The 17719-nt window shown below is 37.9% G+C and overlaps 1 protein-coding gene across 1 annotated transcript in view; it reads right to left on the bottom strand.

Annotated features, from left to right (window-relative positions):
• Positions 1-7532, bottom strand: part of CRISPLD1 (cysteine rich secretory protein LCCL domain containing 1) — a 54679-nt gene extending 47147 nt beyond the window's left edge. Inside the window, exons 1-2 of the mRNA XM_003831302.6 lie at positions 6749-7532; positions 5424-5743 (exon numbers count right to left, since the gene is read on the bottom strand). Of these exons, the coding sequence (XP_003831350.1) occupies positions 5424-5681 (258 nt within the window). The 5' untranslated portion in view covers positions 5682-5743; positions 6749-7532. The remainder of the gene's footprint in view (positions 1-5423; positions 5744-6748) is intronic.
• Between the last annotated feature and the right edge of the window lie 10187 nt (positions 7533-17719).

Below are 17719 nucleotides of genomic sequence, written 5' to 3'. Positions count from 1 at the left end.
GCCATTCCAGCTACTCAGGAGGCTGAGGCAGAAGAATCTCGAGCCTGGGAGGCGGACATTGCAGTGAGCCGAGACAGTACCACTGCGCTCCAGCCCAGCACAAGGGCATAAGGAGTTATGCCCATCTTCAAGAACATTGAGTAATTCAATGTGAACACAGGTTCAAATAAACACAAGGGAGTTGACCACTCTGGGGCAGACTGGACAACATGCTTCCCTTTATAAGCTAATCATGGTGGGCTTTAAATTGTGAGCAGCCAGAAGTCAACAGAACTTTTGTGCAACTAAGCAACCAGCACAGATTGGTTTGAGGGAAAAGTCACCTTTACTAATGGTGAGGAGAGTGAGATAAATTAGAAGTAAAGTAGGTACAAAGACTGGCATGGTGGCTCACGTCTGTAATGCCAGCACTGTAGGAGGCCAAGGTGGGCAGATCACTTCAGACCAGGAGTTTGGGACCAGCCTGCCCAACATGGTGAAACTCCATCTCTATTATTAAAAATATAAAAATTAGCTGGCAGTGGTGGTGCGCACCTGTAATCTTAGGTACTTGGGAGGCTAAGGCAGGAGAATCGCTTAAACTTTGGAGGTGGAGGTTGCACTGAGCTGAGATTGTGCCACTGCCCTTCAGCCTGGCTGACAGAGTGAGATTCCATCTCGAAAAAAAAAAAATAGGATTGGTATAGTCTGCTAGGTGGGAATCTGTGGTACCAATGTAGGTATAAAAAGAGCAAAGATTAGAATGAAATAGAAGAGAGGGATTCGAAAGACATTTGAGACAGAACCTACACAATTTGGCAAGTAATGGTGTATTGATGTTTGTGTGTGTATGATATATGGAAATGTATGGTAAAAAGTTAACGATGTGCCCAATTTTCTGGGGTTTTTTTTTTTTGTATGTTTCTTAGAAAGTACTGAGAAGATGTTAGTGATATTCATCAACAACAAAGAGACTGGCAGGTGAGGGTGGAGGAAAAGGATAAGGCAGTTTTTTTGTTTTTGTTTTGACACTTGCAGTGTGCAGTATTATATCTGTGGAGTAACAGTACATGGAGATGGTCCAATGGGCAGTAGGAAACATAAAAATGAAGCTCAAAGACAAGGCTGTCAGCTGGAGATACAGAATATGGAGCCACAAACACAGGATATTTAAAGTCAAAGGAGTAGAGAAGTCCCTGTAGAACGGGAAAAGGACAGAAGTGAAAACTTGGGAAACATACTTTTCAGAGATGTGTGGGAAACAAGAGCATGGGGATATGGAAGAACCAAGCAATGGGATCTTAAAACCCATACGGCAAACACTTGAAGAAAGCAAAGCTATTCCACAGAAGCAAATGTCTTATCTCACTACAACCTATCAGGTTTGTTTTCTTTTTTTTTTTTTAATAGACTTAAGGAGTATAAGTGCGGTTTTGTTACATTGATGTATTGTGTAGTGATGAAGTCTGTAATTTTAGTGTAACTACCACCCAAATAGTGTACAATATACACATTACATAATTACATGTATTACATAATGTAATATACACGTTACATAATTTCTCATCTCTTGCCACCCTTCCCACCTTTCCAAGTCTCCAGTGTTTATCAGTCTACTTCCTATGTCCATGTGCACATAGTATTTAAGCTCCCACATGTAAGTGAGAACATAGGAGATTTGACTTTCTGTTTCTGAGTGATTTCACTTAAGGATCTCCAGTCCCATTCACATTGCTGCAAAAGACATGATTTCATTCTTTTTTATGGCTGAGCGACACTGCATGATTTATGAATTAAAGACTTACATGTAAGACCTGAAACTATAAAAACTGTACAAGAAAACCCAGGGAAAACTCTTCTAGACACTGGCCCAGGCAAAGAATTTATGACAAAGACCTCAAAAGCAAATGCAACTAACACAAAAATAGACCAATGGTGCTTAAACTAAAAAGTTTCTGCACAGCAAGAAATAACCACAGAGTAAACAGACAACCTATAGAATGGAAGAGAATATTTGTAAACTACGCATCTGACAAAGGACTAGTATCTGGAATCTACAAGGAACTCAACTCAATGAGAAAAAAAACAACCCCACTAACAAGTGTGCAAAGGACATGTACAGACATTTTTCAAATAAAAAAAAAAACATAAAAATGGCCAATAAACATATAAGGTTTATATTCTTTCATTTTGCCAATGAGAAGAACAACGCCTAGAATGGTTGCTGACTATCAGGGTTCATGTGCCAATAAGCAGGAGAAGCAAAATGTGAACCTGCTGAAATCTAGATCCAAAGCCATATTTTTTCCTCCAAAACCTACTACCACTTCAACAACAGTATCACTGAGAATGACCTAAAAGTTCCAGTTTCTCCATTTACCCCAAATTAAATGTAGGTAATCTCCTTCCTTAGGATTACTGGTTTCTATCACCAATAACTTATTTCTCCCCTTCCTGACTCTGCTACAAGGTCTGTGCTTTCATCAACTAATCTGCTTCCATGAACTTAATCTGCTTCCAGTTCCCCACAACCAGCCTGCCAATTCCTGCCACCCTGCATTTTTCTCTTCCTCTTCCTCTAATTGATGTATACCCCCAACTCTTGCCTAAGATTCATGTTTCTGACCACCTTCAGAAACAGTATGTACCTCATCTCACCCACTGATTAGCTCTCAAAGTTAGAAATGTTCCATTTGTTCTGTGCTCCTCTGGCATTACTTACAGACATGAACAAAGAATTCTTGTGTCCTTGCTTATGAGCAAATTTTCAAATGAGTCTACTTCTTTATTCTCAATGCCAATGAGCTCTTTAAAACAAAATAAGGCTTTCCAGACTCAAGGTTTTTTTGTTTGTTTTAAGGCAGTGTCTCACTGTCACCCAGGCTGGAGTGCAGTGGTGTGATCTCAGCTTACTACAACCTTCCCCTCCAGGGTTCAAGCGATTCTGGTGCCTCAACCTCCCCAGCACCTGGAATTACCAGCACATGCCACCATGCTTGGCTAATTTTTTGTATTTTTAGTAGAGACGGGGTTTCACCATGTTGGCCAGGCTGGTCTGGAACTCCTGACCTCAAGTGATCCTCCCACCTCTGCCTCCAAGTGTTGGAATTACAGATGTGAACCACTGTGCCCAGCCCAGACTCAATTTTTAACCCTAAAAGTTAAATGAGTAAAAGAATAGGGGTAGAAATGTAATATTAATAATGTCTGGATATAGCCTGGTTCCCATAGGTTTAAGGACAAAGAGTTAACTAAAATATGCACCAATAGGTAATTGGTTAGTCAAACATTTAACATGAAATGACAGACACATAGGGTATAAGGGGCCAAAATCAGCAGTACTTATCATAGGACACTAGAGATTTTACAGGAAATAGCTCTTTAGCCAGTTTAAAGGTTTGTTTTCTCAGAAGAAATACATTTTAAATAACGATTTGAATAAATTGGATTTTTATAAGAATGATCTACATCTCATTTACATTGTTTTAAAATGCCTAACTCGACAGTATTTCAAATAAAATAGTATTTTAGACTTCACCTTAAATGTGTACTCTAGAAAATGTGTATTACAGTTGGGCAATGCACTTCTCTGCAGCCCAGTTAATGGCCAAGACACAGTTCCAGTGCTAATAGTATCTAAGGGCAACACAACATAAACCCTGGCTGGTTTCTGAATCTACATTTCAAGGATAGACTGAAACCAGTGAAACTAAAAAGAAACTCATATAAACATCCCAGACCAGACATCATACAATAGGCAGTTATTATTATTATTTTTTTTGGAAGCCAGACATGAAAACGAATCACAGAACTGTTCTTTCATGATTTCCATATTACTTAAAACATACACAAATATTCTCAGATTTCATTTTGTGGGTTTGAACTCCCAAGTCTTCCTTATTTTAAGTAAAAAGCAACTGAATACCTATTCACATGGAATAAGCATACAGTAGCCTAGTTGGAAGGGCTCCAGAACTGGCTACTCTGTTTGAAGTCTCACAGATGAAGAAGTCATAGAATTTTTCACTTTAGACAAACACTATACAAGAAGCAGAAATATGAGACATTACAGATGTCATATCCTGCACAGTATTTTGAGAAGAGCTAACAATTTCCTTAGATATTATATTTAAACCATATAAGGAAACATAAAATTAGTTATATATGTCTTGGTAACATTTACTGAGATCTTGAAGTATGTTTGATAATGAGCTAAACTTTGTCCAGGTTATCTCCTTCTATCTTCACAATAATCCTTTGAGGTGAGTATATAATACTAGACACCAGGAAACTGAAGTAGAGAGAAATTAGCAAGCGCCCAATGTCACATAGCTAGTGCATGTCAGTGCCAGAAGTTTAACCCAGACAGCCTCATTCCTGAGTCTCAATTCTTAATCCCTGATTAGTCTCTTGAGTGCCACCTACTTTCTTCAGGGTAAAATAATTTTTTCTGGTAAAAGTTAAAATAGTGTAATGCCATACTTTATAACGGGCAATAGGAAGTTAGAACTTCCATGCTTCATGAAAATTATCTAAATAAAGAATATCCACCAAAACTAAGGTAAATACAGAAAAAAACTAGAATGTATGAAAATTAACTGCAATGAAAATGCCATTTCCAATGTTTGTTAAATAAGTTTTGCCATCACCAATAACTATTTATTATCAGGCTTTGCTAGTGCATTCCTCATTCATGGAAGGAATATAATAGATTTTTGAAAAGTTTTCTAAATGTTTAGGGTATGAAATGGCAGTATACTCATGAGTTACATGCTAGTAGTCTTAAAGTAATTATGTCCCTTAAAGTTGCAAATTTACTCAGAGTAAATATAAGGTTGTTAAGGATAAGCTGAATATTTTAAATTAATCCTTTGCCAAGGCTTATTTTCATGCTTCAAGTTCACAAATAATAAATCCAAGGGGAGAAAAAAGCCATTGCCAAAGCACTCTTCAACATAAAGCAACCATAAAAATGTATCCTTTACAATGTCATTTACATGTTTATAAGAAACAAAGACCCATTAGGAACAATATATTTCAGCAATCCAGAAAGTTTCTTCTGATTATTAGTCTGAATTTTTCAGATCCACCATTCATAAAAAGGTTCTATCAGGAATTAGGAAGTAAATTTTCAGCTAAGTCAATTAACAGCAAATATACCAGCTGTTTTGCATTTTCACTATATTAACCTTCCTGGTGAGAGTACAATTTACAGCACTTATTAGGAACATTGCATCTAAAGGCATTTAGTCCTACTCTGAATGTCAAGAGCTCTTAGAAACAAAAGGAACATTAATAAACGAATATGCAGAGGAAAATACCCTCAAAGAAAATCTTTTTTCAACTTCATATAAAATAAATGATTAAAGAACAGCATGAAGACTGCTGACTGAAAGCATGAATAAACATTTCTTTTGTACATACCACTTGAAAAATGTCCTTACCATATACTCCATATTAGAGGCTGTTGGATACACCTGACTTCGTAATTTATTATGAAGGTCCAAAATACTCTGCATGTCATTGTCTGTGATGGCCCTTTTCCCTCGTTGTTTGGCTGTCCACCACTCACCATCCTCATCCATGTATTTTTCCAAAAGTTTCTCCAATAAAGTGGCATTGGGAACCACCATGGCTGGAATTGCTCTAGCCATGAATAGCACTGTGGTTACTCTGAGCCACTCCCGCGCGGTACACTTCATAATGAATGACCTCAGGATTTCCCCAGGAAAATCTCCAAGACAGGCTCTTCCACTCCTTTTGGCTATAACGACATGTCATGTGATTAAGATGAAAATTCCAGCAGATATGAATTTTCTAATAACACGAGCAAAACAATAGTTACAAAGGAAGTGTGCCAGTTTGATTTGTCTATTTAACAGCAGAAAATGGACACTCACATTTTGAAATAACTTATCTCCAACCCATTTTTTTTCTTTCAGAGGACTTTTCACAATGCAATTTCCACAAACTAGACAACTGTATTATCCAAGATAATACCCCTGAGGCCAAAAGTAAATGGCAAAAGTAGCCTAGAAGAGTCAAAGCTTGAAAATACTATGTGAATTGCAAGACTTTAAGTGGCTATACATTACATATACCCTGCAAAGGATGTTATATCTACCTAGAACGTTTGATTTCAATCTAGAGGTTCATGTTTCTCTATGAAGAGTTTTAAGGTGTGAATATTTTATTTGGTATTATTTTATTCCAGTGGCCCATCTCTGTTTCACACTCAGAATGTCCACAGCATTCTAAAATTGAGAGTGAATGTTTCAAAGAAATACAAAAGGCTATTCATATATGCATCCATGGCTACATCTAGGGGGCCCCGTGAACTACTGCAAATGAATGGTTTGGGTTCCTGGGGTAAGTCTCTTCCTATTCAGGCTCAGGTCAAGAACTCAATCTTTATTTCCTGGAAAGTCTGTGACTAATCTGTGGCCTGCACCCGAAGAAGCCAGCAGCTCCCCGGCAACTTGAGAGCTTTTCCTCTCAAGTGTGAAGGCACACACTGTTCTTTCTCTGAACTCAAATGGAAAGCGCGCGACAGAGAAAGTAGGTGAAACCAACGAAGTCACTTACAAGAACTAGAGCTCCCGCTAATTTCTATCGTCGCTGCTTTCCGGGTAGCCCACCCACCCATCGCGCCCAACCACTCTGTACAGTTGGCTTTTTTTTTTTTTTAAGTACAGTTTAAGAAGGCAAAGGGAGATAGGAAAGGGTGGCAGCTTGACGACTCAGCGATGCATTTTAGAATCGCCCTTACCTCTCCAGTGTGAAGTTTCCTGGGAGAGGTGAGCCAAACAGGACGGCCGGCCTCTGCAGCCGCCCAGAGCCTTCACAAGGGACCGCAGACGGAGAGCCCCGCTCGCGAAGGGCCTGAGCACCGAGCGTCCGGGGGCGACGTGGGTGCTGACTGCAGGAATACGCGAGCCTCCGCCTCTGCGGCTCCCTCAACCTGGAAGAAGTGGCAGGCAAAGCGTCCAAAATTAGACCTGCAGTTGGGGTGGGAAGGGAGCTGCTTCGTTAGTCTGCCAGGGTGGGCGCCCCAGCGTCTCTGAGCAGTATCTGCAGGAGCGAGGGGCGGGGACACGAGCGAGGCTCGGCGGCGGAGGCTGGCGGCGACTTCTTGCTCCGTACAGCCGGTGCGCGCAGAACCAGGCGCCTAGCGCTTCCGTCGCTCCCTCGCGTTCGCGAGCATTTATTGCGGCCCCAGCGCGGGCACGTGACTTGAGCGCCCCTCCTCGCCCACCCCCACCTCCAACCAGCCGTGGCCAGAGGCCCGCCAGATCCGGGAGAAGCAGCACGCCCTGCTTCTCCGCAACGCAGCGAAGCCAGGGCGCTCGGCCTTTGTGGGCGTGCTTTGGGCTCCCGAGACCCAAGCCCGGAAGGTCTGGCCCCTGGTGGGAGATGTGTGCAAGGAGGGCCCCAACCCCCCTCAATCCTCCCAGCTCCCCTGCATTCAAAGATCCTCCTCCCAGTCAGTTCCTTTCTGCTGAGATGCTGAAATGCCTTTAAGGGTCCTTACAGACGAGGGGCTGCCCCATAGAGCATGGAGTGGGTGGGGGATGGGGTTAACACCTTCAATCTTGGAGGCACAAAAGGGGAAATAGAGGACGAAATGGAAAAATACTTTTCCTTTTATTTTTCCCAGGGGTCCGCATCCTCGATGAGGACCAGGTGGGGAAGATGTTCAATAGAATTTGGGGTCAATATGTGACTCAGAATGGCCTGACAGTTGAGACCCCCTCTTTATTCATAAAATATGAGGCATTGTCTTCTCAAGGTGGCCATAGCACTTTTTTTTCTGATGATTTAAAGGAGAAAATATATGATTTAAGGAGTTGATATAAAGGGTACCATTAATTTATCAGGGATTGTTGACAGGAATTGAAACCCCAGCGCTAGAATAGGTAGTGAAAGGAGAGGCCGTTCCTTTGTTCATGTTGTAATCTGGGGTAAGAAAATTACTAATTTTAAATTCACAACAGCTTACCCTACCAAGTGTGGGGCTGTTTTTTATTTTTATTTTTAATTATTTAATCCATCTATGTTTGCTTCCCTAATGTGGTGAATCATAGTCTCAATTTTCCTTCTTTCTAAATGCTAGAGTATCTAGCATATGATCAAATAAAGTACAATATTATGGTAGTAACTCAAATCATCCCAAGCTGTTGCCTGTCTCTTTCCACCATTCAACTACACCATATCTATCAAACCTAAAAACTCAACTCTAAGCCTCAGCTGGAGGTGAGACCTTGCTTCCTGTCACAAAGAAAAGGGAAGCATCACTTATTAGAAAGGTGCAGAAGATGAAAAGTTTTGATGCACATAAGACTTTTATAGAAGTGTAATTTTGCAATTTTTTAGCAGTTTTAAGTACAAAAAAGTTCTTAACTTTGTATTTTTCAAATAACTATTCATAATTTCCATGCACAGGGTTGAGAAAACTGGCTTTCCCTCTTAGAAACTGATAGAAAACCTCCAAAGTTTATGGTAAAAGAACTATCATTTGTTACAGCAGATGAAGACTATGTTTTTATACTGCAATGTCCATGTGGCATTGAAAAGTATACTGAATATTGAATAAAGAGCCATGAAAGTAATAATATTACTTGAAACATTTGCAAAGAGAATTCAAATTAGGAAGAAGGGAATTAAAATGATAGGGAAGTGAAGTTAAATGAATTTGTAACTCTTGAATATTTCAGTTATAAACATTCTTACACAATGTATGAATCCAACACCTAAAGGCTCACATTAAAGAAAATAAAAATTGTTTTAAGTCTTTAATTCCAAATCTTTCTCTAAACAAGGAAAAAAAATCCTTTGACTCAGCATTTCTTTTGGCTTCCAATTTGGGTACTGCAGGTGATTTAAGCATTCATCATGTTAGCATTTCAATAATACATCTTGTCATTCCTGATTGAGTATATATGTTGGAAATGCCATTTTGAACAGTAAAATCAAACACAATATTCTTGAATACTCAAAGATGATACTGTTCACGTTTTTTATTTGTTGTTGAGAAATCTGTGTGTAGACATAAGAAAATGTCTTCTTCACACAGAATTCACGTAAAAGTGGCACTTTGGTTTGTGGCTAAGGCTGTTACTTGTAAAGCCCTGGTTGTTTTTAGCATTACTACTTTCTTGTGGCAAACACTGGTGGTTGCCTAACCAACAACCAGCCTTCCACCCCTTTCTTCCTTCCAAGCCCATAGCCTCCAATTTACCGGGGATATCCACCCTCTCACATGCTGTCAAACTGGCATCTTCAAGAGGCGAATGTTGATTAGTCAAAGCCAGTCATCACAAGCTATCCCTGCCACCAGTGACTGATTTAGCATGGGCATGTCATGCAACCCTAGCTGTTGAAAGGAAGATTTGGGGGTAAGGAGGAGGGTTGGCAAGGGTTTTCTTCTGTAATAAAAAGAGATGCAAAAAGAGAAAATGTCTCCTTAGGTACCAGTGTGTAAGTCTGTGAAACTGAAAGATGCAGCTCTTACTTTGCAAAGAAGACAGACAAGCCTGAGGGCAGAAACCCATTACCCTGGCCAAACAAAAAGACCAACTGGGCCTGACTCTCCCTGCCATTGACCAATCACTGCAACACCCATCTTCCATTTTTCTTGCTAAAATAAATAATGAATGTTTAAATCACAGTGACTAGGGTATTCAGTTACGTGCACCACAAAGCATTCTAACAGATACATTTCTACAAAGAGGATACATTTTTCTGTCAATATCATATTTTTTCCATGTGGCTATTATTGTCTGCTTATGTGCATAGTTATCTTTAAATCTATTCTTATGTGTTTTCCTATCCCTGAATTTGCAAAAGTGGGTATATATAGACATTTTGTTCACTGTTATAATTTCATGACTCCATGTCTGTTCTATCACCACTTTTTTGGTAAGTACATCCTCTACTGGGGAGGTGTAAGAATAGAATTCCTGTTGTGTTAGGAGGTAGAATCAGTGTAGGGCAATGTTTTAAAACATGGAATTTAAATTAAGCTGCCTAAATTAGATTCATGAAGTGCCACTAGTCAGTGGACTTTGTGCAGCCCTGAATCCTTTCTCTTTAAAAGGAAATAATAGTAGCTATCTCATCTGTTACTTTTGTATTAAGATGAGTTAATGCATGAAAGTGCTTAAAACATAACAGTAAGTAGAAAGTACTCAAATAGGGTGAATGTTATTTAAGTCCAGAAACGGGCCTTAGAAGACCCAAATATGGAATCAAGGTTGTGGAGTGTCCCATCTCAGGAAGGAATGCTGAAAAATTGATTTGCATCCTTGTTGCCTCTGGCCAGACCTCCAGATGGCCCATTACTCAAGATAATCATCACAACCACAGATGCTGACCTGCATCCGGTACCCCTCACAAGGTTTGCCCAACCTAGCCCGCATAATTTCTTACACATGATGTCAATTCTCTTGCTCTGCCTAATTAAAAAAATCCACACCAGGTTTTTCAGGGAGTCAGCTGGAGGATTCTTTTGCTTCTGCTGTCTCCCTTACACTCAAGCACAAGCCCCAAATAAAAGCCTTGTCTGGGAAATCTGTTTGGCCCGTGTTAACTTTCATTACATTGGAAGCCAAAGAGTCTGTGGTCTATAAAAATTCCATTATCTGGCTTCTTTTGTGTCTATTTTCTTTTATTTCAATATTTTTGTGAGGTTCATTCCTGTTGTTGTATGTAGCTATATATACAATAGCTATATGACCAATTTTAAAAAAAACTTTGGCTGGGTGCGGTGGTTCATGACTGTACTCTCAGCACTTTGGGAGGCCGAGGCGGGTGGATCATTTGAGGTCAGGAGTTCGTGACTCACCTGGGCATGGTGAAACCTCATCTCTACTAAAACTAAAAAATAAAAATTAAAAATAAAAAAAGAGCCAGGCATAGTGGCACATGCCTGTAATCCCAGCTACTTGGGAGGCTGAAGTAGGAGAATCGCTTGAACCTGAGAGGCAGAGGTTGCAGTGAGCTGAGATCGCATCATTACACTCCAAGCTCGGTATAAATAAATAAATAAATAAATAAATAAATAAATAAAAACAACTTTAAAACTTCATTTTTATGTGTTTTTCACCACCCTTGCTTCCCTCTATGCAGCTGGAAAAAAAAAAGTCAGTAATTTCTATATGTAGTTCTGTGCTTTTACTTTGATGAACATACCACAATTTATTTGTCCATTCTGTTGTTGAATATTAGGATTGCTTCCAGTTTAGGACTATTAAAAATAGTACTGCCAAGAGCAATCTCACATATGTCTTTTTGTGCACATATTTACACTTTTTGAAAAATTGGCTATGTAGTTTCGAGTAGAACTACTGGGACCTAAGGTATGCTTCTGCACAAGTCAAGTAGATAAACTAGGTTGTATACCTTCTTATTATTAATTTGTAAGGTTTTTTTTTGTTTTTGGTATATGTCCTTTTTAGACATAAAGTATATCATACATTTATTATTCCTCTCCTTGCTTTGTCTTTTCAGTTTCTTAATCCTATCTGCTGATGAACAGAACGTCCTAATTTTAATGAAGTCCAGTTTATCAGTCTTTTCCTTTATAGTCTGTGGGACCTTTAGAGAAATATTTGCTTATCCTAGAATCATGGAAAAAAGTCTCCTGTGTTATCTTCTAGCATTATTATTTTACATTTTACAGTTAGATCTTTGATCTATCTGAAATAGGTTTTTGTGTTATAATGTGAAGAAGGAATAATTTAAGATTACAATGATTACATATAAAGCTTACATTTCTTGTCAACACTATTAAAACAATTCATGAATTTGTTCTGGAGAACATTCAAGTTTCAGAAATAAGAGAGAGAAAAAAATGCCATTGTTTTTTAAATCTAGAATTATTATGATGTTTCAATTGGATTATTTAAAAATATAACTGCTGAAATATGGGTGAAACTGGAGGCCGTTATCCTAAGTGAAATAACTCAGAAACGGAAAGTCAAATACTACATGACCTCACTTAAAAGTGGGGGATAAGCAGTGGGAACACATGGACATAAGGAGTGTAATGATAGACACTGGAGACTCCGAAAGGTGGGAGGGTGGGAGGAGGTTCAGGGATGGAAAATTACCTGTTGGGTACAATGTTCACTATCCAATGACTTCACCACTACACAATATATCCATGTAACAAAACTACACTAAATCCATAAAATTTTTGAAAAGAAAAAAGTATATTACTGCTAAGGCCTATATTAATGCCATAATCTGAAAACTCCTTATGTCTTGATTGTGGAAAAGTAATCATTTTAAGCTTATTTTTAGATTTGCAGACCCACTTCGTCATCTGTTCTTTGAAGTTTGACTGATCTTCAATCACTAAATGTAATAATTCATTTTTAATTTTCTTCTGCAGCTTTACTGTCCTTTGTGCATCTGAAAGAAATGTCAATAATTTCTCTATGTGTTTCTGTGCTTTTCTTGATACTGTTTTCACAGCTTGAAGTCTCTTCCATGTATTTTTTCTGAGTATGAACACCCTTACCATCCCCATTGCAAAGATGTTAATTGTTCTAGCCAGCCATTTTTTTCTGGTACTTCTCATTTCTCTAAATCTAATCACTTTCTATTCTGTAAATTATAGCTATTCATATACTTGTTGTATTTCTCCCACAATGCTAAAATCTTGTGAAGAGAGATTATGATGATAGGATCTTTGTATTTCTGGCCATGTGTGTTTAATGAACAAATAAATTTGGATTTTTGGAATATTTAGTATTTCTTAGAAAAGTACACACATGTCCCTGGATGTACCAGACATAGCATAATTGCTCCCTACAATATCTGCAGACCCACTACCATGAACAGCTTTTCAGTAAGCATTTAAGAAGTACTGCCCCAGTCATTCACTGAGATTAAAATGTATATATGTAAATATTTCTTTTAAAGAAGGAGAGAGGGAAATGCAATCCATTTCTAGACCATTCACCCTTTTCAATATACTCTTCCTAACATCCACAGGAAAATGTTTTCTAGAGAGAGGACTCAAATATTTATTAAGAATTGTATTTCAGAATGATGCTCTGTTTAACTGATATTCTACTATGTATGTTTTATCAGTTGATGGTTTATATTTCCGTAAATCTCTTTATCACTTATATGAAAATCTGGTGTATTCAGCGTGTTAGCATCTGAGCGTCGTAAGAGTGTCGTGAGTCACAGCAAGAGCCGTAGATGTAAACCAAAAAAGAGCAATTCACTAATGTAAAACTGTTTGTCTAGATTGGAGCACTGTATTTTAATTTCTTTATATCACGCAATATCCAGAATAGTGGATACTACTAAAAAGTTTTAAAATTAAAGAAGTATTTCTGAAATACATTCAGGGTGGCATGAGAAATCTAGCTGCAGCTTCATCTTTTGCTGATTTCTTATCTCTCTAGATCTGTAGAAGTACTTCACAATGTGCCTGGCTTAGAGGTTGCCTTTCAGGTTTACCAGGAGGGGCAGTTGAAAGGCAAGCTTTGTAAAAGGAAAAGTATTCACCCATCTATCTACAGAATTAACGTCAGAGACAGGCTTTTCATCCTAATATAAGGAGGATGAAAGCTTTCTCAATTGTTCTTAGTTAGCCCATGAGGAAATAGTTGGCAAAAACCTTGCAGTCCACTTTTAATGGTAATTTAAAGGTTCATATTTTACAGAAGTAAAACAATTAAAATCCCTGGATTCATCAAATACATACAAATAAATGCATTAAAAATAGTATATGTGTGCCTATGTATGTAGCGTTTGAATGTTAAATACATTATTTCACTAGATAGTGAAGGAGAGATTTAAAAAATTAATCAGATAATTTGCAGGGAAAACACAGGAAATATGGAAGAAAATATGCAACTTTTTATTTGTAATGTAACATCTAACTAGTCTCCTGAGAATAAGCCCAAGAATTAACGCAGATTTAGAAATGCTTTCTGTTTAAATAGAAAAATAGAATAATGATGAAATAAAAAATAAAGGTTTCATTAAATAATGACTTTATAAACAATAAACCGAGCACAAACATAGAAAATATGCTTAAATAACCAGCTTTCACACACAGATCTAAAACATTCATAACCTCTATTATATGTAATTGCATTGTTCACAGAAGGTGCCTTTTGCTTTTGCTTCTATCTTGCTTCATGCTGTGCTCTTAACTCGGGTACCCATTCTTGGCACTTCCCTGCCTCTAAATATTTTTGTCCTTGTGTCATTTGACCAAATTATTCCCCAAATTATAACATCCCTCAATTGCTACCTGTCTCTCTCTTCTCCTTCCTTTCAAGTTTTATCCCAAATCCTAAATCTTCCAATAACTTCTAATCATCCTCATACAGAAGTATTCTACCCACAATATAAAATCTACACATATTCTCAAATACTCAAAGAAAGCAAAGTTCAACTGGAAAAACATGTCTTTTAGACTTAAGAAAATCCTCTTTTCTAAGTGGAAGTTTTAATGACACTGGTGATCCAGATATTAGGATCATTAAAATATATACTATTTCATTTAAAATATTATTTAGCTATCTAAACTCATAATAAGAAAAATTAAATTTAATATGTACTTGCTAGAATTTAGGTGCAAAAATGCAACTAGTCAAGGAAGTGGCTTTTTTTTCTTTTTAAAAAAAGCACCATTTATTGATAACTAAGCATATTCCATGTAGTGATAGATTGAATTATTTGCCTACAAATCTTTCTGTTGTCACTGATTTTGGGCTGGGCCATGTAACTTGCCTTGCTAAATAGAATGTGGGTGTGGGTGACAGTGTGCCTATATCAAGCTAAGACTTTTGGGGGCATCGCAGTTTCTGCCTGCCCTCTTTGAACTTCTACCTTCTGCCATCAGAACAGCATACCCAGGTAGCTGTTGCTCTTTAGTTTGAGTATGTCTGAATTGACCTAAACCCTGGAGTCTAACCTAGTCCTGCTGAGGCCAGCCAAGACCGCAGCCAATCTGCCAGATGTACAAATACCCAGTAAACGTTTTTATAAGCCCCCCAAATTTTTTTAATGTATTACTGGGTTTCTTTCATTATAGATTCCTCTATTTTTTCACACCTCTCACTGACTAGATCAGAGAAACAGTAAGTAAATTGCAGTGATAAAGTGGTAATTGTTACTTAAGATTTGCATCTGTCTAAAATATAAATTACTCCTTTTTATTGATACACACAGAATAATTGTACATATTTATAGGATACATGAGATATTTTGTTTGATACATGCATATAATGTGTAATAATCAGAGTATCTAGAACTGTCAGTTGCACAAACAGACATGAATGCCCAATAGATGTTTCTGTAAGTCCTTATAGAAACATTAAATTTTTTTTGTTTATTTTTTTGAGATGGAGTCTCACTTTGTCATCCAGGCTGGAGTGCAGTGATGTGATCTCGGCTCACTGCAACCTCCGCCTCCCAGGTTCCAGGTCCCAGTGATTCTCCTGCCTCAGCCTCCTGAGTAGCTGGGATCACAGGTGCTCGCCACCACACCCAGCTAGTTTTTGTATTTTTAGTAGAGATGGGGTTTCACCATGTTGGCCAGGCTGGTCTTGAACTCCTGACCTCAGGTGATCCGCCCGCCTTAGCCTCCCAAAGTGCTGGGATTACAGCTGTGAGCCACCGCGCCAGGCCGAAATATTAATATTTTAAAGTCTGTTGAACAAAACTATCACATCAAAAGACTGATAAATACTTTTATATTTAATGTACCAATCTTATAAAAACTGTGTGAAATAAATATTATTGAAGTTCACAGAGATTGTGACCTGAACAGAATTTATTTTTGTTTGCTCATTTAATTTTTAAGTTCGAGGATACATGCACAAGTTTATTATATAGGTAAACTTGTGTCATGAGAGTTTGTTGTACAGATTATTTCATCACCCGGGAATTAAGCCTAGTACCTATTAGTTATTTTTCCTGATCCTCTCCCTCCTCCCATCCTCCATGCTCCTACTGGATCCAGTGTCGGTTGTTTTCCTCTATGTGTCCATGTTTTCTCATCAATTAGCTCCCACTTATAAATGAGAACATGAGGTATTTGGTTTTCTGTTCCCATGTTAGTTTGGAAGGATAATGGCCTCCAGCTCCAACAAAGTTCCTGCAAAGGACGTGACCTTGCTCTTTTTTGTGGTTGCATAGTATTCCATAGTGTTTATGTACCACATTTTCTTTATCCAGTCTACCACTGATGGGCATTTAGGTTGATTCCATGTCTTTGCTATTGTGAATAGTCTGAACAGAGTTTGATAATAATCTTTTTTCTCAAAGCTCTTGTGCTTGCCACACCCTCCCGCTTCTTGCTACCAAGCCTGTCTCACCTTCGATCCTTTGTTTTTCAGGTAAAAGCATATTTTGAAAATATAAAAATGGTCTTGGAAGTAGGGAACAGTAGATAAGAAATAGCAAACTAATAGAGAAGATGCAGGCCGAGCATTCTGTTTTGAAGTTTCTAGATATTACTAATAGCTGGTACCCTCATTAGTGACTTAACTTTTGACAACTTTTATTGTGAGTCTTCGCAATATGCTGATTTAGTCAATCATAATCTAACGTTATATTTTGAGAAATAAGCCACGTGATTTAAAAAAAAAACGGCCTTGAAAGAGTGGTTCAAACTAAGTGGGATTCTTGAGTTTGGAAGGGTCTGGTAGTACAAAAAGGCACGTCCACTTGACTGAAGATGAACAACAGAAAGCATATAGTCTCAAACCCAGGGTAAGACATATTTCTTGATAATAGAAAAGGAAAAATGAAGTTCAAAGGCTTTCTGTCCTGAACAATATTATATAAGGGAATTCATGTTCTAAAATGTAGGGTCACGCTTGTGCCAGGAAGGAAGAAGTAGGTGTGTGTGTTTTGAGAAGTGAAGAGTGGCTTATAGCCAGATGGCAGACAGAATGGGTGAAGAAAGAATCAGAAGAATTTAAGACACATTTCTTGGTTTGCCAAAGCAGCAGTCTGTCCAAGTTTATTCAAGATTTAATACTTTAAATTGAGGTGAAACAGTAACTTTAATTATACATTTGGAACATTTAAAAATTAAGATTGCCTGTAGTTATAAAAAGAACATCTGGAAAGGAGCATGTAAGAAAAACCTTTACTCCTGCAAATCCCATAAGATAGATTCAATTTCTATTTTAAATTAATAGCTTATCTGTTAGTAACGATTCAGCTCATAGACCATCTATTAACAAGATGAAGCGCTGGTCCCACATGTTGAAAAAATTGCCTTTATCAAACCAGGTTTCCTGTTCCACTTCTGGCTTCTCACCATTTGTTTAAGGTCTGCCCTTAGCTCACTTTGTTAAACCAAGGGATGGGAATAGAATTAAAGAAATGCAACCATGAAAGAAAAGAATATAAAGTTATAAATATACTCTTTCTTTTACTGTTACCCCTTTTACTATTCTATCCACAATCCCCCTCTCTTACTGTCTTAAAAGACAAAGTTTTGTTTGTGATGCTCCACTTTACTTTTAATACTAATATGTTTATATCTTAAAAATCTATTTAACTAAAAATTATTTTCTGAAAAAAAGTTTTTAGCTATTTAATTTGGTAAAATATACCTTGCTACTGATCTTCAGTTTGTGGCATAACCCTGGCGTCACTGTAGTACTGTGGCCGTCTAAGGGAGAATATAATATCCTTAGACAGAGGCAGCTCTGTTTTGGTATTTCATGAATACTCAGTAATTATGTCTTACTGA

Source organism: Pan paniscus, chromosome 7 (assembly GCF_029289425.2).
Source record: "Pan paniscus chromosome 7, NHGRI_mPanPan1-v2.0_pri, whole genome shotgun sequence".
NCBI classification, from domain to species: Eukaryota; Metazoa; Chordata; class Mammalia; order Primates; family Hominidae; genus Pan; species Pan paniscus.
The sequence above is the reverse complement of the archived record's forward strand: the minus strand, read 5'-3'. Positions and strand labels throughout refer to the sequence as shown.